Source organism: Delphinapterus leucas, chromosome 1, assembly GCF_059928025.1.
Source record: "Delphinapterus leucas isolate spDelLeu-1000000601 "Yukka" chromosome 1, BTC_Dleu_Yukka2, whole genome shotgun sequence".
NCBI classification, from domain to species: Eukaryota; Metazoa; Chordata; class Mammalia; order Artiodactyla; family Monodontidae; genus Delphinapterus; species Delphinapterus leucas.
The window spans coordinates 175,659,753-175,685,192 of record NC_143129.1 but is presented as its reverse complement, the minus strand read 5'-3'; the positions used below and the strand labels follow the sequence as shown (position 1 = coordinate 175,685,192).

The following is a 25,440-nucleotide window of genomic DNA, read 5'->3' as shown; positions in this document are numbered from 1 at the left end:
GCAATAGGTGACTTTTTAAAAAAAATATTTATTTACTTATTTAGGCTGCGCCGGGTCTTAGTTGCTGCACGCGGGATCTTCCTTGCTGCATGAGGGATCTTTCCTTTTTAGTTGTTGCAGGAGGACACTTAGTTGCGGCATGCACGTGGGATCTAGCTCCCCGGCCAGGGATCGAACCCCGCCCCCTGCAATGGAAGCGCTTCGTCTTACTCACTGGATCACCAGGGAAGTCCCCGCAATAGGTGACGTTTGCCAGAGCAATTTCTGTGTTGGTGGTGAAGGCGGGAGTTCCACTGCAATAAATGAGTGAATGAGGGAGGAGAAAAAGCCAAGACGAGTAAATGAATGAATAGATCCAGCGCTGTGCCCTCACTTGCCCTGGGAATTTCCAAGGCCAACGTCGGGAGCTGGTGTTGTGGAAGGACCTTCCAGACAGGGCTCTGGATGCCGCCTAGGAAACCTGTCTGCTTCGCAACCCTTAGGTAGGCGCGGCTCCAAGGTCAGGGTCACCTCTGGCCTCCAGGCAACCCGTCACCTTGACGACCAACTGAAAAAAACCGGAAAGTACGGAAGCTGTCAGATCATCTCGCGATATCTGGCGGGCCGTCGTCGGCCTTCCGGGCATGGGAAAGGAGGCGGCTCTCGCGATAGTTGCCTGGGGTTTGAGCGCGGGGCCCGACGGTCCGGAAAGCTGGAACTGCGGGTGGGGAACATGTCGGATTCGGAGCTCGGCAGGAAGTGGGACCGGTGCTTGGCGGATGCTGTCGTGAAGATAGGTAAGGGGTTCCTCGTCTCCGGCAGGCCCCACCCGGAGCCGATAAGTTGGCTCAAGGCTCCGCTGACCCGGAGGGCGGAGGAGAAGCCCCGGGAGAGGTCAGGCCGTTTGGCCTGTTCCAGCCCCTCAGGCCAGGGAGAGCTGTCCGGGCCCGGGCGGGAGGTCACTACGGCGGCTGGGGACGCGGGCTCCAGGAGCCTGGGCGGCTGCCCGAGGCGGGAGGGGTGGAGAGGCAGCCCCGAGGAGGTGGGGGTCGGGTTGGCAGGTGGCAGGAGAGTTGGGGAGCTCTGCGAGTTGAAGCAGTATGCAGGGCGCAACCTTGGGCTGGAGGCTGGAAATTCTCCTCCCTCGTGTCACATCTCTTGCACGGGGCGTGCAGCTTGGCCTGGAGGCCACATTCCTCCTCTGCTGAATCAAAAGTGCCCTCTAAGAAGGTCATCGGGAGCATTTTATAGATACTGTCAGGCTTTAACGTGAGTTGTTGTCATTCCCGAATTGTAACCTGGTTTATAGGCATCAGAGTAGTCTGGGGCCTGAAATCCGAGACATAGTGATGGTGATCTGGAATTAGAATTGCCTTGGAAAGTAAGATAGTGATTGGTAACTTTTCAGCCCTTAGTGTAACTCGGTGTAGCCTTTTAACACGTGCTCAGGGACGACACAAAAATTATGAAGTCACTGCTTGGAGGGGAGAGGGAAAGAGGGAAACTCACTAAGTGCCAGACTCTGTGCTTGGTGTGCAACTTAGTACATTATTTAATACAAGTCATGAAATTGAGAGTCAAGTGAAGGGATTTGCCCAGGGCCTAATCAATGACAAAGTTGGGAATTTAACCCAGGTTTTCTGGCTTCAAGTACCATACTTTTCTTCGATACTAATTTTTATTATCTAATTTTGATATTTTTGTATGGAAATCTTAAAAAAGTATTTAAGAGGATTTAGGATTGTGCCCTTGAATGAAAATATTGGAAAAGAAATAAAATTGTAAGGTCCATGAGAGCAGGGATGTTTTCTGGTTCATTCACTGCTGTAGCCTCAGCTCCCAGAAGAGTGCTTAATAAAAAATGTTGAGAATGAGTCAGTAAATGAAGTAATTTATCAGAGCTACCCCTTCATCCTCGAATTCACCACTTACCGGCTGTGTGATTTCGGGCAAGTTATCTAACCTCTCTGTGCCTGCTTGCTCATTTGTAAATTGGCAATAATATTGCTATCTCACAGAGTTGTTTTGAGGATTAAATGAGTGAGTTTATGTAGAGGCTTCCTTAACTATGAAATGGGGATAAAGAGATAGATTTACCTAAAAGGATTATGAAGACTGAAGGACAGAAAAGTACACAAGATACTTGCACAATGCCTGGCACTTACTATATATTCAGTAAATGGTGGTAGTAATAATTGTTAATATTGATACTGTGCCACTGCTGATCACCTGAGGCAGTAAGTAGTGTGTGTCATTCATGAGTGGGACATTGGTGGGGCATACACAGGTGGAATAATTAAATGAAGCATGGTGATATATGATTACAGATAAAAACTAAAATAAGTTATTTAGACTTTTTGCTGCAGAGCTATTATTATAAATCAAGTAAATGGAGTGGTGGGTTGAGGGAAGTGGGCCTTTAGTAGAGCTTTGGATAATGACTTGGACTTGGATAGTCAGGGAGAGTGGAAGAACTTGAGCAGAGGCTGGTTGAACTTTTATGGAGGAGGAATTGAAGCACGGAGAGGTTAAGTGGCTAGGAGTGGAGGAGCTGGGGTTAGACCCAGGCATTCTAATTTCAGCACCCGCCTACTCCCTAAACAAGGCTGCTTTGAGTGGAGTCAGAATTGTGGATTACCTTAGAGAGATTCTACTTTACCTTGAAGGCTTTTGAGTTGGCTTTGACTTTTTCACATGCATTCTGCATATTCAGCACCTTTGTCTTTAAAAATCTATTACTTTCTGCTCCCAGGGCTCAGTAAATCGAGGCTAGTAGGGAATCATGAGATTTTTTTTTTTTTTTTTTAGATGTTGGGGGTAGGAGTTTATTAATTAATTAATTTATTTTTGCTGTGTTGGGTCTTCGTTTCTGTGCGAGGGCTTTCTCTAGTTGTGGCAAGCGGGGGCCACTCTTCATAGCGGTGCGCGGGCCTCTCACTATCGCGGCCTCTCGTTGTGGAGCAGAGGCTCCAGACGTGCAGTCTCAGTAGTGGTGGCTCACGGGCCTAGTTGCTCCGCGGCATGTGGGATCCTCCCAGACCAGGGCTCGAACCCGTGTCCCCTGCATTAGCAGGCAGATTCTCAGCCGCTGTGCCACCAGGGAAGCCCATGAGATGGTTTTAAGTAACAAATATGTACTGAGCTATGGGCCAGTCAGTGGGCAGATAGGGAAAGAGAAGGCATTTCAGTGCCCTCAACAGGGAACTTATGTGATGTAAATGGAATTTTGGTATGATTGTCCTGGCAGTGTTTTATATAGAACAAATCAGGAGTAGAGGAGGCTAACAGTACTGTGAATGTGAAGTGATAAAAGTCTGAACTGTTAGACCAGAAAGGATGGGTCTGTTTGAGAAACTTCAAACTTTATCCCTCATTTATAAAAAGGAGATAGTAATACCCACCTCCTGGGCTAGCACAGTGCCAAGTACATAGTAGGAACTCAATAAATGCTATTTTCTTTATCTTCTCTCCAACTGGGTTAACTTTGCCTCATTTCATTTCTTATAAAGATGACTCCAAGGTTAGAACTTGGTTAAGTGGTGATGTCATTGATAAGAATTTGGAAGTAAAGCAGGAGGGGTGCATGTGCACCTCATTATACTAAGTTACATATAAGACTTAGTAACTGATCATGTGAGGTGGCAGGAGAGAGACTGTAGTGAGAAAAAAGCTCATAATTTTGATTGTTTTTCTGCTTACATGGTTGAATCTGTTTGAGAATGATAATGAGGTTGAGAAGAAGTTTTTAATTTTGAGGGAGAAGCTGAGTTCAGATTTTGAGGGGGTTGTCCCTGAAGTAATGGACGTAGAGAAAGGGCATATGAGAAATGAAGCATGGAAGTGTAATTTTGGGGGACTTTCGTCTAAGAGGTATTTGAGACTATGGAATGAACACTTTTTTTTTTTTTTTTTTTTGGCTGCCTTAGGTCTTAGTTGCGGCATGTAGGATCTTTCGTTGTGGCACGCGGGCTTCTCTCTAGTTGTGGCGCATGGGCTCTAGAGTCTGAGGGCTTAGTTGCCCCGCGGCATGTGGGATCTTAGTTACCCGACCAGGGATTGAACCTGCATCCCTTGCATTGGAAGGCAGATTCTAAACCACTGGATCACCAGGGAAGTCCCTGGAATGAACAGTCTTCTCTATGAGTGTGTTAGTTCCTATTCCTATAGGCAGTGAGGTTATAGAACTCTTTAGAAGTTATAGAGGTTATAGAACTCTTTAGAAGCAAGCTTCTTTGGCTGCTTGCTTTTCTAGTACTTCAAAATGGAGATGGAGACTCAGGAACGGCAGCCTGCCATAATAAGATAGAGGTTTTGTAGAAGATGTAGGCAGGGAAGAAGGACCAAGGCAAGCTTTCAGCTGCATATTGATAATTTCATATTCTCTGGCTTCAGAGAGACTGAAGGGAGGTCAAGGTGGATGGACAGCTCCCCTGGTGAGCACTTCTCTGTTTGGCACCTTATAATTAAGTGTTTTCATTCTTTTCCCACCGATTTGCTGAAAAATGACTATTTTAATCGCTCATGTTTAGCCTAGATATTGTACAGCTGAGTTAAAGAGCCCTCATAAGCATGTACTTTAGACACAAGTTGTTTTAAAAATTGTACTTCAAGGATTTACTCTGAAGCTTGAGTAATGTTCTCATATGATTTTGTCCTATAGGAAGAACTACATTTATTTATAAATACCACCTCTCCTTTCCTATCATAGGGAAAGCAGTTCTATTTCCCCCATATTCTGGTTTAAAAATATCTATTTATTTGTGTGTAATAGGAGTATGTGGGATGGAAGATTTCTAATATGGTTTGACCTGGTGTATTGAGCTCACTGACTCAAAGAAACAAAACAAAACACACTGCCTCCCTGTAATAGGCACAACAGGCCATTGTTTGTTAAACATGTTTCTCTCTTCTTTCACTTCTTGTTCCTTTCTTTTCCTTTCTTCCCCTCAGATTTTTCCTTTCTCCCTAGTTCATCCATAAGGTTTGAGACTAATGTCTTTAAAAAATAATAATAACATTGTTAGCATTTAAGAAGTTCCTAGGTGTCCTATTTATTCTCCATCACATCACTAAATTCTTTTAAAGCTTTTTTTAAAAATTAATTAATTTAATTTAATTTTATTTTTGGCTGTGTTGGGTCTTCTTTGCTGTGCGCCGTCTTTCTCTAGTTGCAGCGAGCGGGGGCTACTCTTTGTTGCTGTGCCTGGGCTTCTTGTGGTGGTGGCTTCTCTTGTTGCGGAGCACAGTCTCTAGGCATGCGGGCTTCAGTAGTTGTGGCATGCGGGCTCAGTAGTTGTGGCTCGCAGCCTCTAGAGCGCAGGCTCAGTAGTTGTGGCGTATGGGCTTAGTTGCTCTGCGGCATGTGGGACCTTCCCGGACCAGGGCTCGAACCTGTGTCCCCTGCACTGGCAGGCGTTTTTTTTTTTTTTTTTTTTTTTTAACACCTTTATTGGAGTATAATTCCTTTATAGTGGTGTGTTAGTTCCTGCTGTATCACAAAGGGAATCAGCTATACATATACATATATCCCCATATCTCCTCCCTCTTGCATCTCCCTCCCACCCTCCCTATCCCACCCCTCTAGGTGGTCACAGAGCACCGAGCTGATCTCCCTGTGCTATGTGGCTGCTTCCCACTAGCTATCTATTTTACATTTGGTAGTGTATATATGTTCATGCCACTCTCTCACTTCGTCCCAGCTTACCCTTCCCCCTCCCTGTGTCCTCAAGTCCATTCTCTACATCTGCATCTTTATTCCTATCCTGACCCTAGGTTCTTAGAACCTTTTTTTTTTTTTTTAGATTCCATATATATGTGTTAGCATATGGTATTTGTTTTTCTCTTTCTGACTTACTTCACTCTGTGTGACAGTCTCTAGGTCCATTCACCTCACTACAAATAACTCAATTTTGTTTCTTTTTATGGCTGAGTAATATTCCATTGTATATATGTGCCACATCTCTATGATTCACCTGTCAGTGGACACTTAGGTTGCTTCCATGTCCTGGCTATTGTAAATAGTGCTGCAATGAACATTGTGGTACATGACTCTTTTTGAATTATGGTTTTCTCAGGGTAGATGGCAGGCAGATTTTGAACCACTGTGCCACCAGGGAAGCCCCACTAATTTTTCTTAATAGCTCTTATCACCATCTGGAATTTGCAATTTGTTTCTTTACTTGATTGTCCCTCCTCCCTAGAATGTAAACTTCGTGAGAACCAGAGACTATTCTGTTCACTGTCGACCACCAGCCCCTGGGATAGAGGAGGCATACAGTAACTATTGTTAAATGAATGATATGTGTTGCTGAGAATTTTGTAGACTCTGTGCTCAGCCTGTATCTGCTACTCAGTGTCTTTATTAACTGAATTAGCATTTAAATTTTAAAAGTCCAAGTAGGGTATATTTCATGTGAGTTTCTGCCAGTTCACACTTTGATCATGTGTCCTTGTACTCTTGGAACTTTTACCAACTTTTAACTTCATCTGGGCATGTAAATTATTGTCAGTAATCTTAATAATAAAGTAGTATTAGAAATATTTGGGAGTAGTCAACCAAGAAACATAAACCAGAGAGCACTTTTTTATTTAAACAAGTAGAGCATGATGTTGGTTTAAGTGGTACTGCCAAAGCCTTATTGCAGGAAATTAAAAAGGAGTGAAGAATATTACGTTTTATGAATAGCATGTTCCATTAGTTTATGTGAATGCGTCATTAATGGCTTTTGCTAATTTTATGAATTTATTTTTGTTTTATCAGATTTATTGAATGCTCTGGTTTTCTTTCCCACTCCGCTCAAGGGCTGTGCCATTTATTGATATTTTCCTTGTACATACTGAGTAGTTAGTCTTGTGTGTACCCACATGAATAAGACACACATTCTTGCTAATGAGAATAGGAGGCCTAGTCTTGTGCTAACACAGGAGTCTTAATAGTTCTGGGACAGAGCTGATGCGCTCACCTTTGCTTGTCACTCGGACTGGATGGGAGGTTTTATCTATTTTCTGTTTCCCAGGGGAAATAAGATCCTAAGAGATGAGAAAATCAGAGTTTATGAGACTTATGGAGGTCCTTCCCTGCAATTTGAGAATATCTAAGCCCTGCGAGTGTAGGTCATAGAAGCATTGTCATTGACCTTAGAGTGCTGTTACGACTCACTCTCGAATGCAGTGTGACCTCACGACCAAGTTGATGTCTGTGTGGCAGAAGCTATGGCCCCAGATTTGCTGGAGGAAGCTTTGAGGAGAATCTCGTTCCAGTACTTTGTGGATTCATTTGGAGGCCTTGGGAATCCTTAATGTGAAAAAACTGTGAAATTGGCTATGTCCCTTCTCCCCCACATTTCACTCCCACTTTGAGACCAGAGTAAGGAATATCTAGTCTTTTTTTAAAAAATTTTGATTAATTAATTTATTTTTGTCTGTGTTGGGTCTTAGTTGATGTGCGGGGGCTTTAGTTGCGGCGAGTGGGGGCTACTCTTCGTTGTGGTGCACGGGATTCTCATTGCGGTGGCTTCTCTTGTTGCAGAGCATGGGCTCTAGGTGCACGGGCTTCAGTAGTTGCAGCAGGCGGGCTCAGTATTTGTGGCTTGTGGGCTCTAGAGCGCAGGCTCAGTAGTTACAACACACGGGCTTAATTGTTCCGCGGCATGTGGGGTCTTCCCGGACCAGGGCTCGAACCCATGTCCCCTGCGTTGGCAGGTGGATTCTTAACCACTGCGCCACCAGGGAAGTCCCAGGAATATCTAGTCTTAATAATACATGTATTGGCCAGAAAATCTAAAAGAGGAGAAAGAGATGTCACGGTTGGGAGAGGGGTTGCCCAATGCCATGATACTTTCCTGAAAAAGGCTGTCCTTGCAAGCCAGGTGTATTAAGCATAAGGAAACATGCAAGCCGTGGGCATTTATAAGCAGCCACTAGAATGTATCCCATTTAATGGACTGTGATAGCATTCACATGCCTTTCCTTTGCTTTTGCCTGATTTTTTGCATTAGAAATAAATGTACCAATAATTACCTCTCTGTGCCTCAGTTTCCTCAACTATAAAATGGCAGTTGTTTACAAGTGATGATAAAATGAGATAATCTCTGCACAGTGGTTAGTACATTACCTGTACTTGGTAAATACTAACTGCAGGCATGTGAATGAAGGATAGCAATCGTAAGTTAAAATAACACATTTGCTCCTATCACGGCTATTGTGGGTGGTGTGGAAGTCCGACAATTGGTATTCCAGTTTTATATACATAGTAGTAATAATTAATGTATACTTCTCTAAGCAATTTAATACCAGGCATTGTGGAAATCTCGGGGGAGGGGTGGACAGATGAATAGGCACTGGGCCTACCCTTGAGGGGCTTACCTTATTGAGGAATGTGAAAAGGAGGTGGAGACTTTGGAATTCCATCTTAGAGAATTCCATCTTAGGTGTTTAGTAGGTGGACCGGGTGGAGGCCTGCATTTCAGGTCTCAGAAACTGTCCAGGCATCGTCCCAGAGGAGAGAGAGACTTTGGCTCCTTCCGGGAGTGATGATAATGGCTACCATTTATTGAGCACTTACTATGTGCCAGACACTGTGCTAAGCATGTTACATTATCTCATTTAATCCTCATAGTCTTGAGGGGTATTTTCCCTCAATATATATTTTTTAATTGTGATAAAATACAAATAACAAAATTTACTGTTTTATGGGGGGGATAAATTAGGAGTTTGAGATTAACATATACACACTACTATATATAAAATAGATGAACAACAAGGACCTACTGTATAGCACTGGGAACTATATTCAATATCTTGTAATAGCCTATAATGGAAAAGAACCTGAAAAAGTTATATATATATATATATATATATATATATATACACATACACATATACATATATAAAACTGAATTGCTTTTTATTCAGTTTATATAGTATACCCAAAACTAACACATTGTAAATCAACTATATTTCAATAAAATTTTTAAAATTTTAACTTAAATTAAAACATTTTTAAATTGACCATCTTAACCGTCTTCAGGTGTACCACTAAGTAGTGTTAAATATGTTCACAGTGCTGTACACTCATTCCATCGTCTATCTCCATAACTCTTCATCTTGTAAAACTGAAACTCTGTACCCAGTTAATAACTCTCTACTCCTGCCCATACCTCCCAGCCCCGGACAACCACCACTCTACTTTCTGCCTCTGTGATTTTGACTACTCTTAAGTACCTCATGTAAGTAGAATCGTACAGTATTTGTCTTTTTGAGATTGGCTTATTTCACTTTGTATAATGTCTTCAGGGTTTACTCTGTTTATTTTTTTATTTAGGCTGTGTTGGGTCTTCCTTGCTGAGCACGGGCTTTCTCTAGTTGCGGCTGGTGGAGGCTACTCTTTGTTGCGGTGCGCGGGCTTCTCATTGCAGTGGCTTCTCTTGTTGTGGAGCATGGGCTCTAGGCCTGCGGGCTTCAATAGTTGTTGCTCGCGGGGTCAGTAGTTGTGGCTCGCAGGTTCTACAGTGCAGGCTCAGTAGTTGTGGCACACAGGCTTAGTTGCTCTGCGGCATGTGGGATCTTCCCGGACCAGGGCTCGAACCCGTGTCCCCTGCACTGGCAGGCAGATTCTTAACCCCTGTGCCACCAGGGAAGCCCGTTGTGGCTGTACCATTTTACATTCTTACTTATACTGCCCAAGAGTCGCAGTTTCTTCACATCCTCACCAACATTTGTTCTTTTCTTTTAAAAAAATTTTTTTAATAGTAGCCATCCTAATCAATGTAAGGTAGTATCTCATTGTAACTTTGATTTGCATTTCTCTAATAATTAGTGATGTTCAGCGCATCTTTTCATATACTTATTGGCCATTTGTATATCTTCTTTGGAGAAATGTCAGTTCAAGTTCTTTGTCCATTTTTTTTTTATCATTTATTTTTGGCTGTGTTGGGTCTTTGTTGCGCGCGGGCTTCCTCTAGTTGTGGCGAGCGGGGTCTACTCTTCTTTGGGGTGCGCATGCTTCTCACTGTGGTGGCTTCTCTTGTTGTGGAGCATGGTCTCTAGGCGTGCGGGCTTCAGTAGTTGTGGCACGCGGACTCAGTAGTTGTGGCTCACGGGCTCTAGAGCGCAGGCTCAGTAGTTGTGGCTCACGGGCTTAGTTGCTCCGCGGCATGTGGGATCTTCCTGGACCAGCATTTGAACCCGTGTCCCCTGCATTGGCAGGCAGATTCTTAGCCACTGTGCCACCAGGGAAGCCCCCTTTGTCCGTCTTTGAATTATTTTTGTTGTTGTTGCATTTAGGATTTCTCTATATATTCTTTTTTAAAATATTTATTTATTTTTGGTTGCGTTGGGTCTTTGTTGCTGCGCATGGGCTTTCTCTAATTGTGGCGAGCGGGGGCTACTCTTCGTTGCGGTGCACGGGCTTCTCATTGCAGTGGCTTCTCTTGTTGCGGTCACAGGCTTCTAGGCACGCAGGCTTCGGTAGTTGCAGCACGCGGGCTCAGTAGTTGTGGCTCTCCGGCTCTAGAGCACAGGCTCAGTAGTTGTGGCACATGGGCTTAGTTGCTCTGCGGCATCTTCCCGGACCAGGGCTTGAACCCGTGTCCCCTGCACTGGCAGGCGGACTCTTAACCACTGTGCCACAAGGGAAGTCCCATCTCTATATATTCTTGATATTAATCCTTTATCGGATCTGTGATTTGCAAATATTTTCTCCCATGTATGTGGGATACCTTTTTGCTCTGCTGGTATTATCTTTTGGTGCTCAAAATTAAAAAATGTTTATGAAGTCCAGTTTGTCAATTTTTTCTTTTGTTGACTGTGCTTTTGGTGTCTGAGCAGCAAAAATCTTGTTTCTCATCTACTCTCATACTGACAGTACTTCTGATGGTAGATGTGTGGGTTTTCCACACCAAGATATTCTCTGACACCAGCTGGGTGCTCCATTACACAATTCAATTCTGACAATAACAGGATAGCACAGACCCTATGAGTTAAGGGCTTAGTCCCCTAAGACTCTCACTTCAGATGCCAATCAGAAGTCCAGATAGTTACCTACGCTTCTGACTGACTGGCTATGAATCAGAGGTTCCCATGATTTCCTCTTAGGGTTCAATAATTTGTTAGAATGGCTCACAGAGCTCAGGAAAGCAGTTTATTTAGTAGATTACCAGTTTATTACCAAGGATACTAAAGAATATGAATGAACAGTCAGATGAAGAGATACATTTGGTGAGGTCCTGAAGGGTCCCAAGCGCAGGAGCTTCTGTTTCTGTGGAGGTGGGGTGCACCTCCCTCCTGGCATGTAGCCCTCCTGGCATGTAGATGTGTTCACCATCCTGGAAGCTCTCAGAACCCCATACTTTTGGGATTTTTCGGAAGCTTCATCATGAAGACATGATTAATCATTAACTCAATCTCCAGCCCCTCTCCCCTTCTTGGAGGATGGGGGATGAGGCTGAAAATTCCAAGCGTGACTTGGTCTTTCCGGTGATCAGCCCTCATCCTGAAGCTATGCAGGAACCCATCAAGAGTCGCCTCATTAGAGTAAAAGACACACCTATCACCCAGGAAGTTCTAAGGGATTTAAGAGCTCTCTGCCAGGAACTGGAGGCAGAGACCGATATATGTATTTGTATGACTTCATATCCAAGAAATCATTGCCAAATCCAATGTGGTGATGTTTTTGCCCTGTGTTTCCTCTTAGAGTCTTATAGTCTTACAGGTTTTTGAACTGTGTTCAGTTAATTTTTTTTTTTTGCGGTATGCGGGCCTCTCACTGTTGTGGCCTCTCCCGTTGTGGAGAACGGGCTCCGGTCGTGCAGGCTCAGCGGCCATGGCTAACGGGCCCAGCCGCTCCACGGCATGCGGGACCCTCCCGGACCAGGGCACGAACCCGCGTCCCCTACATCGGCAGGCAGACCCTCAACCACTGCACCACCAGGGAAGCCCTATTCTGTTAATTTTTGTATATGGTGCCAGATAAGGAGAGTCTGATTTCATTTGTTTTGCATGTGGATATCCAGTTTTCCCAGAACCATTTGTTGAAAAGACAGGTCTTTCCCCACTGAATGGTCTTGGCACCCTTGTCAAAAACCATTTGACCATATGTGCAAGGGTTTATTTCAGGGCTGTCTATTCCATTGGTCTATCTGTCTGTCTTTATGCCAGTACTACACTGTTTTTTTTTTTTTTTGACTGTGCCGTGTGGTTTGAGAGATCTTAGTTCCCTGACCAGGGGTTGAACCCGGACCCACGGCAGTGAAAGCTCTGAGTTCTAACCACTGGACCACCAGGGAATTCCCAGTACTACATTGTTTTGATAACTGTAGCTTTGTAGTAAGTTTTTAAATCAGGAAATGTGTCTCTTGGTTTGTTCTTTTTCAAGATTATTTTGGCTACTCAGGGTCCCTTGAGATTCCATATGAATTTTAAGATGTGTTTTCTATTTCTGCAGAAAATATAGGATTTTGATAGGGATTGCATCGAATCTGTAGATCACTTTGGATAGTATTGACATCTGGTAGCAAATAATATTCTGTGGTATGGATATACCACATTTTGTTTATCCATTTATCAGTTGATGGACATTTAGGTTGTTTACACTTTTTTGCTATTATGAATAATGCTGCTGTGACCAAGTATACCAGTTTTTATACGGACATATGTTTTATTTCTCTTGGGTATGTTCCTAGGAGTGGGATTACTGGATTGTATGGCTCTTGGTGTAGCATTGAGAAAAACCATTAAATGTTAAGCTGAAGAGTGACGTGGTTGAATGTCTGATTTCAGAAAGATCCCTGAAGTATTATGGGAATGAATTGGAAAGGCCCAGAATAAGGGCAAGGGATGTATTAGTATATTATTGCAAAATCATGTCATAAGTGAAATGATCAGGTTAGAGGAACCCAGAACTAAGATGGGGGCAGAAGGAGTGGAATGGAGACGGATGTAATGGTGACAGTACAGCAGTAATGTTTACCGAACTTGAAATGCAGGCTCATGAGCAGGAGTTGTCAGGGTGATGTCAAACCTACATAATGGAGAGTGGAATTGCGGTTGACAAGTAGGAGAGGCAGGAGGGGAGCCCAAGTAACATTTTGCAGTTTATTAATTTCTGATATGTCTTGAGATTTGTCACTGGTTATATGCAGCTCTGTCAACAGAGATGAAAGTTAATGCTGTGCCATACATTCATCTTCATGAAAAGAAAGGGTTTGGCCTTGTGCCTTCCTTGCTAAGAAAGTAGGACAGTAAATGATTTAGCAGCTGACCTACCTTAGAATTAACCAGCAGGTTTTGTGTATTCATCCTGTAATCAATTACGTGTAGTTAAATTGATTGTTTAAGACCATTTTAATGTTAAAAAAATACTATACTGGTCAACTAATCTATAACAAAGGAGGCAAGGATATACAATGGAGAAAAGACAGTCTCTTCAATAAGTGGTGCTGGGAAAACTGGACAGCTACATGTTAAAGAATGAAATTAGAACACTCTCTAACGCCATACACAAAAATAAACTCAAAATGGATTAGAGACCTAAATGTAAGACAGGACACTATAAAACACTTAGAGAAAAACATAGGAGGGACACTCTTTGACATAAATCACAGCAAGATCTTTTTTGATCCACCTCCTATAGTAATAGAAATAAAAATAAACACAAATGGGACCTAATGAAACTTAAAAACTTTTGCAAAGCAAAGGAAACTACAAGCAAGACAAAAAGGCAACCCTCAGAATGGGAGAAAATGTTTGCAAACGAATCAACAGACAAAGGATTAATCTCCAAAATATATAAACAGCTCAAGCAGCTCAATATTAAAAAACAAACAACCCAATCCAAAAATGGGCAGAAGACCTAAATAGACATTTCTCAAAGAAGACATATAGATGGCCAAGAAGCACGTGAAGAGCTGCTCAACTGCTCAACATCACTAATTATTAGAGAAATGCAAATAAAAACTACAGTGAGGTATCACCTCACACCAGTTAGAACGGTCATCATCAGAAAGTCTACAAACAACAAATGCTGGAGAGGGTGTGGAGAAAAGGGAATCCTCTTGTACTGTTTGTGGGAATGTCAGTTGATACAGCCACTATGGAGGTTCCTTAAAAAACTAAAACTAGAATTACCATATAACCCAGCAATCCCACTACTGGGCATATACCCAGAGAAAACCATAATTCAAAAGGACACATGCGGGACTTCCATGGTGGCACGGTGATTAAGAATCCGCCTGCCAATGCAGGGGACATAGGTTCGATCCCTGGTCTGGGAAGATCCCACATGCCACGGAACAGCTAAACCCGTGCACCACAACTACTGAGCCTGCGCTCTGGAGCCTGTGAGCCACAACTACTGAGCCCACATGCCACAACTACTGAAGCCCGTGCACCTAGAGCCCGTGCTCCACAACAAGAGAAACCACTGCAATGAGAAGCCCGCGCACCGCAACTAAGAGTAGCCCCTGCTCACTGCAACTAGAGAAAGCCCGCACACAGCAATGAAGACCCAATGCAGCCAAAAATAAAAAAACAAAAAGACACATGCACCCCAATGTTCATTGCAGCACTATTTACAATAGCCAGGTCATGGAAGCAACCTAAATGCCCATTGACAGACTAATGGATAAAGAAGATGTGGTACATATATACAGTGGAATATTACTCAACCATAAAAAGGAATGAAATTGGGTCATTTGTAGAGGCGCGGATGGATCTAGAGACTGTCATACAGAGTGAAGTAAGTCAGAAAGAGAAAAACAAATATCGTATATTATCGCATATATGTGGAACCTAGAAAAATGGTACAGATGAACCGGTTTGCAGGGCAGAAATAGAGACACAGATGTAGAGAACAAACGTATGGACACCACGTGGGGAAAGTGGCGGGGTTGTGGTGGTGGTGGTGGTATGAATTGGGAGGTTGGGATTGACATGTATACACTAATATGTATAAAATAGATAACTAGTAAGAACCTGCTGTATAAAAAAGAAATAAAGTAAAATTCAAAAATTCAAAAAAAAATACTATACTGAAAGAGGCCATTGAATAGTCATGGAAAAAGAAAGCAAATTACTGTTTTTCTTTAAGTATCAGTTCATCTGATAAATGTGGGTTACCACAAAGTATTGGTGGCTCACCAAAAAGTGCCTTTTGGTAGCCTGTGTTTGCAAACTGATACCTCTCCATTTCATGGAGTGATATCAGTTAGGCTAAACTAAAATACTTCAAAGGTTTTTGGTTGTTTATAGGTTTGGGTTTCAAATTAGTACATGTTAATTGTTGAATTAGTAGCTGTATTTTGTTTGTTATATGTATTTATAAACAATGTTTGGGAGCAGAAATCCTTTTTCCATTTGCGGCAGCAATATGAATAATGGAACATTGTGATCTTCCTAGAGGAGAATTTTCTGTTAGTATTGTAGAATAATGTAATTAGGCACTATATGGAACTTGAAAACATATTTAAATTTTTGTTTTGGCTGTGGTTTTATGCTTCCCTAAAATGTGGCCTGAAACAGTTTATTAGTAAGTATGCTGAATTACTTTTTCTGGCAAGTGCATTTCAGTGTTGAATCCAAGGGAAAATACAAATATTTACTTATAAAAGTCATTTGGTGTGGTAATTTTTTACCATGGCCATTGACCCACTAGTGAAATGTTAGGGCATTGCTAGATTGGATCCTGTTTATTTAAAGGCCAAGAGAGGGAAAGAGAGAGGAAGTTAACATTAATTGAATACCTGTTATGTGCCACCGTATTTGGCACAGTAATATATTATCCCTTTTTTACTCTACTAGCAATTCAGTGAGGAAGTTTATATTATCTCTTTTTCAGCAAGAAAAATATTGCTCAAAGATACTTGTAGAAATTGAGAAGTTCATTTAAAAATCCACATGAAAATGTAAACAATCCAGAACAAAGTGTTTTATTTATTTTTTTTTTGGCTGTGCCCTGAGGCATGCGGGATCTTAGTTCCCCAACCAGGGATCGAACCCTTGCCCCCTGCAGTGGAAGCACAGAGTCTTAACCACTGAACTGCCAGGGAAGTCCCCAAAGCAATTTTTTAAAAGAAAAAGTTGGAAGACTAACATTACCTGATTTCAAGACTTACTGTAAAGCTTCAGTAAACAAGACAGTGTGGTGTTGGAGAAGGGATACACGTATAAATCGGTGAGATTGGCTAGTGTCTAGAAATAGACCCATAAATATATTGTCAATTCATTTTTGACAAAGATGCCAAAGCAGTTTAATGGGGAAAGGAAAATCTTTTCAAGAAATTGTGCTAGAATAACTGGGTATCCATAGAGAGAAAAAAAATGAACCTCATTATCATACATAAAAATACATATCATACATAAAAATTAACTTGAAGAATCACAGACATGTAAAAGCTAAAACTAAATATTTCTAAAAGAAAGCATAGGAGAAAAATCTTTGTGACCTTGAGTTCAAAAAGATTCCTTAAAAAAAAAGATTTCTTAGGTCACAGAAAGCAAAATCACAAAGAAAAAAATTGATATGCTGGATTTGATCAAAATTTAAAACTTGCTCTTTGAAAGACACCATTAAGAGAACAAAAAAAGGCAAGCCACAGAATGGGAGAGAATATTTGCAATACATATATCTGATAAAGGACTTGTTTCCAGAATAAAGAATTTTTAAATTTCATCATAAGAAGACAATCCGTCTAAGAAAATTGGTAAAATGTTTGAAAAGATTCTTTGCAAAAGAAGTTATACTAATGGCAAATAAGAACATGAAAAGATGTTAACATCAATGGGTGTTGGGGAAATGCAAATTAAAATCATAATGTGATACCCCTATACACCCATTAAAATAGTTTAAAAGACTGACAACAGTAAAGGTTTTCTAGGATGTGGAGCAACTGGAATTCTTGTACACTGTTGTTGGGAAAGTATAATGGCACAATCATTTTGTAAAACTGGTAGTTTCTTATAAAGTTAAACATACCATCTATTCTACTCCTGGGTATTTATTTACTCAGGAGAAATGAAAACATGTTCACAAAAAGTCTTATATATATGTCCTTGAAAGGTGTCCTTGATAATCATAAAGTGAGAAAAGCAAATTTTAGAACATCATGTGTGATAAACGATCCTACTTATATAAATGGAATGATAAACAATAAACTTTATCCAGATTACTTCTTGGAATGATAATGATGCTTGGTGGGGAGGATCATTAACTTTGCTTTTTTTATGATGTAAGGAAATAAATGTGAGAACAATTTCTGTTCAAAAAATTATTTACTGAGTTCATTTGGTTCCTACAGTTGGGGACTATGAATAATCTTTAAATAAATATGTTAAGTCTAGTTTTGTTATTTAATAGGTTAGTTTAAATAAGCTTTTCACTAACTTTGAAATTACACTGGTACCTATAAATGAAGTTTCTCATTGATTGACAAGTTAATGGGATTTGCTCTTGGTGTGGATGTGATGTCCCATTGTTGCTTTCCTTGTTTGGCCCCAGTTGAATAACTTCCATGAATACATAGACTTACAGAATGATAGATTATTAGAGCTGGAAGGAACCTTAGGGATTCATTTGGTCTAGCGGTTTTTAAATGTCTTCCAAAGTACCCTAGTGGTTGCCACTGGCGGAGGGGGGCTAGGTACAGAGCAAAAAGGGAAGGCCGAGCAAGTGGATTTCTAGTCAGGCTTTCAGCCCAGTCCCCTCCCCCTGCCTAAACAGAGCAACTCTACTTTGATCTGTTGTATTTATATGTTTTCTGCATACGATTTTATTTGGAAAAATAATTTGAATGCTTTGGGGGGAAAAAGGCTGATAACAGTGATTTCAACCCTTTCACTTAACAGATTGGAAAAATGATGTCTGGAGAATTTGAGATGTGTTTCCCAGGGTCTGTTCATACAGAGTGATTTGTTTGGAACCTGTTTCTTTCTGTTCTGGATATTGGATAGATTTGTCCACGAGACTGCTGCTTTACAGCTCCTCCTGGATTTACCCAGTCACTGGGGTCCCACACACTTGGGGCACACACACACACACACACACACACACACACACACACACACACACACACACACACACACACACACACACTCTCTTCATTCTCCTACCACTGACCAGTCAGTAACGTAGTTTGGATCTCTGTTTAAGATAACATTTCTATTGAATGTGTTTGCTTCCTATTTCAGCTAGAGACCATTTCTAACTGAGAAATGGCTATCTAGAATCATATAACTTATATGTTACAACAAACAGGGGAGTTTATCATGTTTTCAAAATGTGGTCTATAGAGCCCTAGAGTTTGCGGGGCCCATCTGGGGACAAGTACAGGGTTCAGGAGGGTAGGGCCTGGTTGCTACTTGGACTCCTCAAATAGCAGCTTAGTTTTATCTTTTGAATGTACCGGGCTTTCACAGAAGATTTCTCTGGAAGAAAGGCTTTCTGCCTTGAAAGAGAGAAGAGGAAGAAGGAACGGAATTGTGTCCAGCCTCTCACTATAAGGGTGAGGAAACTGAGGGCCTGCAGTGTTAACCTCCTTCAGCTGGAAAAGCAGTGTGTGGGACATTGAAAGAAGAGTCGGCCTTGGGAATTCCCTGGTGGTCTAGTGGTTGGGACTTGGCGCTTTCACTGCTGTGGCCCGGGTTCAAGCCCTGGTCGTGTACCATTTGGCACGGTGCAGCCAAAAAAGAAAGGGTGGGCCTTGAGCTGAGTGAGCTTGGGACAGTCTTTGGCTTCTTTGAGCCTCAGTTTCCTCTTCTGTAAATTTGGGATGCTAATTCCTACATGGTTTTGATGAAGCCCAGGATTAGATAATAACCTAATGGTTGTGAAAGTATTTTATAAACTGTAAACCCCTAGACTGGGGGTGAAGTACCCCCTCACCCCAGGGACATTTGGCAATGTTTGGTGCCATGTATGGTTGCCATACTGGGGGATGGGGGAGTGGGGGTACTGACATCTGGTGGGTTGTGGACAGGGATGCCACTAAAACAACAGCACCCACGACAAAGGAGTACCAGCCCCAAATGTCAGCAGTCAAGGTTGAGAAATCCTGCCCATGACAAATGTAACTTCTCTAGACTTCTCATTCTTTACGACTCCCCTGCCACAGCCCTGCCAGACTACACTCACCCAACACAGGGTCGAATATTCATACATATAGTACATCTGTACACACAGACTCTTTCAGCAACAAACATAATGGGAAATGAAGTGGAAAAAAAAAGAAAAAGGAACAGGATAATTAGAATGACTTTTTTTTTTTTTTTAAATTTGGCCACACCGCATGGCTTCTGGGATCCTAGTTCCCTGAACAGAGATTGAACCCGCACCCTCAGCAGTGAAATCGTGGAGTCCTAACCACTGGACCACCAGGGAGTTCCCTAGAATGACTTTAAAGAAAGCATAGCTTATAATTTTTAGGTCTTTTTTGTTTTTTTGACTAAATACATACTTGTAAAAAAAAAAAGAACTGTATTACTTATAGTGAAAGTCCATTGGAATCTAGATAATGATTATTAACAATTTAACTTGTCATTCTTTTTTTTTTTTTTTTTTTTGCGGTACGTGGGCCTCTCACTATTGTGTCCTCTCCCATAGCGGAGCACAGGCTCTGGACGCGCAGGCTCAGCGGCCATGGCTCACGGGCCCAGCCGCTCCGCGGCATGTGGGGTCTTCCCGGACCAGGACACGAACCCATGTCCCCTGCATCAGCAGGCAGACTCTCAACCACTGCGCCACCAGGGAAGCCCTTAACTTGTCCTTTTTAAAAGAAGTGGAGAAAGTGAATTTGAAATGCTTTTTATTTATTTATTTTTAAATTTATTTATTTATTTTTGGCTGCATTGGGTCTTAGTTGGGGCACTTGGGATCTTTCGTTGCGGTGCGAGGGCTTCTCTCTAGTTTTGTGGCATGGGCTCCAGAGCATGTGGGCTCTGTAGTTGTGGCACGTGGGCTCTCTAGTTGTGGCATGTGAGCTTAGTTGCCCTGCGGCATGTGGGATCTTAGTTCCCTGAGCAAGGATTGAACCCGCGTCCCCTGCATTGGAAGGCGGATTCTTAACCACTGGACCACCAGGGAAGTCCCTGAAATGCTTTTTAGAAAGCATGATAGGAACAAGAAATAAAGGATAAAGAGGTGTGCTCACTTCTGCAGCACATACACTAAAAAAAATTGGAATGATACAGTGAAGGTTAGCATGGCCCCCGAGCAAGGATGACACAAATTCGTGAAGCATTCCATATTTAAAAAAAGGGGGGGGTACCACTTAGAATAACATTCTGGAAGAATATGGGATATGAAAATATGGTCAATATTAATGGAGGATGGGGAGCCATTTAGAAAAATGGTACAAGTGAGATGTGTCTGGGAGAGAGGGCAGATGGGGGGGCAGATCGCAGTGTGGCCCAGGTGCTTGTTTAAAATAATAGAGACCCATGACCAAGTTGCCTCAATTGTGTATTTCTTCAGGTAGAATTTGATTAATAGTTAACAGTGTATATGGGAGGAATTGAAATCCATTGCTTTTACTTCCGTTTCCTTTATCCAACCTAAACCTGCATTAGAATGCTTAGGATAATTTGTAATTATTATACACTCTGACATAATTGTTGACGAATTTGTAGACCTACTTTGACAAATGTTAGAAACAAATGTTTCTGATTGTTTGTCAGAACCTGCACATATAAACTACTCAGAATTCCTTTTTGATAGATTTTAAATGATTAACTGAAGCAAATGATTTGAGCAACATAATTCACTTTTTACTAGGAAGGTAGTCCTAAGAAAGCTGCTAGTTTCTTGGCATCATTTCAGATGACTACACTGAAGTCCATGAGTTGTAGGAATTTTTTTTTTTTAACCATTTCAGCGTAAGCCTGTATGTGAGCTTATAATATCCCCCTCTGATTAGAAGCAAAAATACAGTATATTACTGCTCTAATCTTATGTTGTCTTGACATTAGTATAAATGCTACTAATCTTATGTTTTCCCAGAAGAGATTGGCTGTGACCATTGAAAAAATTACTTTTTTTCCCTTGTTCCAATTGCAACTTGAAGTTCATTTTATTTCAGTGCATAGCTTATCTTTTGGAAGACTTGTTTTTTCTTCACTCAGTGTATGAAAACTAAATTTTTGGTTTCTTAATGTATGCAAGTCCAGGGATTTGGAGAGGTTTATTTATGGGGCTTTGTAGAGTACTTACGCCTTTAAGAAAGACTGTAGGCTTCCCTGGTGGCACAGTGATTAAGAATCCGCCTGCCAATGCAGGGGACACGGGTTCGAGTCCTGGTCCAGGAAGATCCCACATGCTGCGGAGCAGCTAAGCCCGTGAACCACAACTACTGAGCCTGCGCTCTAGAGCCCACGAACCACAACTACTGAAGCCCATGCGCTTAGAGCCTGTGCTCCACAACAAGAGAAGCCACTGCAATGAGAAGCCTGCTCACTGCAACGAAGAGTAGCCCCCGCTCTCTGCAACTAGAGAAAGCCCGCGCACAGCAATGAAGACCCAATGCAGCCATAAATAAATAAATAAATAAATACATTTTAAAAAACAGAAAAAGAAAGAATGACTGTAGAATACTACTGTAATAGAAAGTCAGCTGGGTGCTGTTTCCTAAACCTCATAGTCTTGGGCACCTTATGAGAGCTAGATTTTTAAGAAGACATTTAAATTAAATTAATTAATTTAAAAATTTTATTTATTTTATTTAACTTTGGCTGTGCTGGGTCTTCGTTGCTGCGTGCGGGCTTTCTCTAGTTGCGGCGAGCGGGGGCTACTCTTGGTTGCAGTGCGGGGGCTTCTCATTGCGGTAGCTTCTCTCGTTGCAGAGCACAGGCTCCTGGTGTGTGGGCTTCAGTAGTTGTGGCTCGCAGGCTCATTAGTTGTAGCGCACGGGCTCTAGAGCGCAGGCTCAGTAGTTGTGGTGCACAGGCTTAGTTGTTTTGCGGCGTGTGGGATCTTCCCGGATCAGGGCTTGAACCCATGTCCCCTCCATTGGCAGGCGGACTTTTAACCACGGCGCCACCAGGGAAGCCTGAGAGCCAGATTTGAACAGCAAAGAAAAAGTTGCTTGCTCACAGAGGTCCCCGAAATTCAGACAAGCCATTCCCACACTTTTGTGAATGCTGGTCTGGGATAGTCACCATTTGCACCAACACTACCTTAATTGCAAAACCATTGGTATATTTTAAAAATATTTGACCCCCTTTTCCATCTCTGCATTTCTCCATGACTATATCTTTACCTAAGCATCCCTTATTTAAGAATCATCATAAAGTGTGGTCACTCCCACTCCTCAGAAATTCCTAATCCCTGGTCAGAGTTGTGCTTTAACCTGTCCTGCTTTCATTTAGTACCGTCTCGCATTTCTGCTAGGCATGCAGCACACAAAGGCAGGGGGTGGGGGGAGTGTGGTGTTGAGGACAGATCAAAGTATGTAGGGTCACATTTTTCAGTCAGATAGCAGAGAAGGGAGAATCAGAAGTGTGGACCTAGCTCCCACCCGGCCCCCTGCAATGGCTTTCTCCTAACTGGTGTCTCCATCTTGGATGGAGCCTTCTTCAAATCTGTCCTCATTGCTGTGAGTGGGCTGTTGTAAAGTACACATCTGATATGTTGTTTCCCTGCTTAATTTCTGCCACTGCTTCCCTACTGCTTGTAATAGAGGCCAAGATCCCTAGTTTGCCATAGGAGACTGTCTGGCTTTATTTCCCACTGCACACGGTAATTTAGTGACCGGGAGCTCCTCATAGTGCGTTTCTCTCCTCCCCTTCTCTCCTTCCCCCTTCTCTAACCCTCCAGGATGGTTTGCGTGCCCTTCTCAGTGCGTCTAGCACATCCTGTTTCTGTCATTGTTCCTTGTACTTCGAGTTTCTAATTATCAGTAGGCTCTAACACTAAATAATGAACTTACTGAGAGCAGAACCTTATTTCCTGGGGCCTATTATAGTGCTTGGCACACAGTGGGTGCTCAGTTTGTGTAATGAAGGAAATGCCCACACATAGTGTTGGCTAGGATGAATTTTGGAAGGTATCTAGTTTCCTTTGGTAAGTCAGATTGATTAATAACTGTATATCTGTGAGGAGGCCACACCGGTGGCAGGGTTAACATGGTGACCAAAGACGAGGCCTCTGGAGTCAGACTGCCTGGGTTCAAATCCCAGACATGTGACCTGAGGCAAGTTACTTAACCTTTCTGTGTCTCAGTTTCTTGGTCTATAAAATGGGGCTAATAAGAGAAGTTTATTGTGAAGATGTAATGAGGTAATTTAATCCTGAAGCATTAGTGCTTAGCAAATGCTCTTCACTTTATGTGATGTTATTTGGTGTTCATGAAAACATTGTAGATGTTGCATTTTTATAAATCAACTTATATTTTAGATTTGTTAAGGGAATTTGGTATTAAAAGGTTATTTGATGACTTTTAAATAGCACCAATGTTTATTTTTTATTTATTTATTTATTTATGGCTGTGTTGGGTCTTTGTTGCTGTGTGTGGGCTTTCTCTAGTTGCGGCAAGCGGGAGCTACTCTTCGTCGTGGTGCGCAGGCTTCTCATTGCAGTGGCCTCTCTTGTTGCGGAGCACGGGCTCTGGGTGCGTGGGTTCAGTAGTTGTGGCTCACAGGCTCTAGAGCACAGGCTCAGTAGTTGTTGCGCACGGGCTTAGTTGCTCTGCGGCATTGGGGTCTTCCTGGACCAGGACTCGAACCTGTGTCCCCTCCATTGGGAGGCGGATTCTTAACCACTGTGCCACCAGGGAAGCCCCATCACCAATGTTTTTATAATTATCCAGGCAGGAGTTCTCAGCATTTTCTTCCCCACTGCACCCCCCTCCCCCCAAAACCCCAGATACACATACACACACTTAATCAGTTCTTAAGTCCTGTAAATTCTGCCAGCAAAATGTCTCTTCTTTTCCAAGTAATCCTGCACACCTTAGTCAGCTGAATCTTCCTGAAGCACAGCTTCAGTCATGTTATGCCTTTCTAAAAACTCTTCAGGGAAGCCCCTGCCTCCTGAATTAAGTGCTGTGCAGACTGCTTGGTCCAGCTTCTGGTGCCTTCAGAGGCCCCCGTCCCTTTCTAGCCTTGTCTCCTGCTCTCAGAGACACGCCTAGACTGCCCCCACTCCCATTTCCCTGCACAAGCCCTGCTTCTCTGCGGCCGCTGGGTGGGGTGCGCCACCCCCCTCCCCAACTCTGGCTGTTAAAAGTCTACCATTTAAGACAACTCAAATGCCACTTCTTTCTTGAAGATTAAAAAAAAACAAAAACTCTGCTAAATGTGTTCCCACCTTCCTGTCGACCAGCAGAACACTGTCCCTCTTCCGGCACCAAGGATCTGCTTTTGTTCAGTTTTCTGGATACCTGACTTGTTATTCCTTCTTGATCCCAAGCTCCGCAGGGAAGAGACTGTCTTATTTATTTCTGACCCTTGTTGAACCCAGTAGTCTTGCCCTTCAGTGCTCAGTAAATATTTGTTCTTGAAATGCTTTTTGTGGCAAAAGAAGGCAATTACAATTACTATGTGCAATGCACTGTTTTTCCAATCTTTTTACACATTTTATATTGTTTCATCCTTGCTATTCCCCAGTCAGGGATAGGCAATATTAGTATTCCTGTTTTTCTATACGAAGAAACTGACGCCTAGAGAAGGTATATTATTTGTCCAGGGACTGAGACATACCACATACCTAATCAGTATTCTCAATCATGTTTAACCTATGTTACCCCCAAGTCCACATAACCCTAAAACTGACGTGTAACCACTGGGTAACATTTCCCACTTTTTGAAGAATAAGCACTACATACTCTAGTGATGTGCTCCAAGAGGAAAGAAATTTATCCCCAGTGCCTTCTACTTAATAAATGCTAATAAATATAGATCAAGTAAATGTATAAGGAAAAGAAACCATTGGTTCTTGTTTCTCCATTGGTTTTTCATTTGAATCAGGAATAGGCAACAACGTAATAGCTATAATGATGTATACATAGGGTATAATGAATCCCTGATTCTTTTTTTTGCGGTACGCGGGCCTCTCACTGTTGTGGCCTCTCCCGTTGCGGAGCACAGGCTCCGGACGCGCAGGCTTAGCGGCCATGGCTCACGCGCCCAGCCGTTCCGTGGCATGTGGGATCCTCCCGGAACGGGGCACGAACCCGTGTCTCCTGCATCGGCAGGCGGACTCTCAACCACTGCGCCACCAGGGAAGCCCCCTGATTCTTATATTTACTTTCACAAAGATGAGAATCCAGTTACTGATATTGATGAGGAGGGGCTGGAGGTATTGAGAGGGAAGGCACTTGCTGGAAAATACCAGTTGAATACTGTTCAACTGTCCCTTTTGAACAGTTTGAATTCATTTTATCTCCAGCCAGTGCACAGAGGGAAGTACATCCCAGCTTGACTTGTTGACTGTTTCTCATTGATTCTAAGTCATTTCAGGGTTTTGTTATCACTCTTGGT

At 42.5% G+C, this 25,440-nt stretch overlaps 1 protein-coding gene and 1 non-coding gene across 2 annotated transcripts in view; both read left to right on the top strand.

The window, feature by feature from the left end:
• Positions 1 to 651: 651 nt before the first annotated feature.
• MICOS10 (mitochondrial contact site and cristae organizing system subunit 10) overlaps positions 652 to 25,440 on the top strand; it is a 35,457-nt gene continuing 10,668 nt past the window's right edge. Inside the window, exon 1 of the mRNA XM_022551820.3 lies at positions 652 to 776. Coding sequence (XP_022407528.1) covers positions 713 to 776 — 64 coding nt within the window. The 5' untranslated portion in view covers positions 652 to 712. The remainder of the gene's footprint in view (positions 777 to 25,440) is intronic.
• LOC115803889 (U6 spliceosomal RNA) lies at positions 20,110 to 20,218 on the top strand. The gene has a single exon (XR_004024690.2). It is a non-coding gene; the product is annotated as a U6 spliceosomal RNA (small nuclear RNA).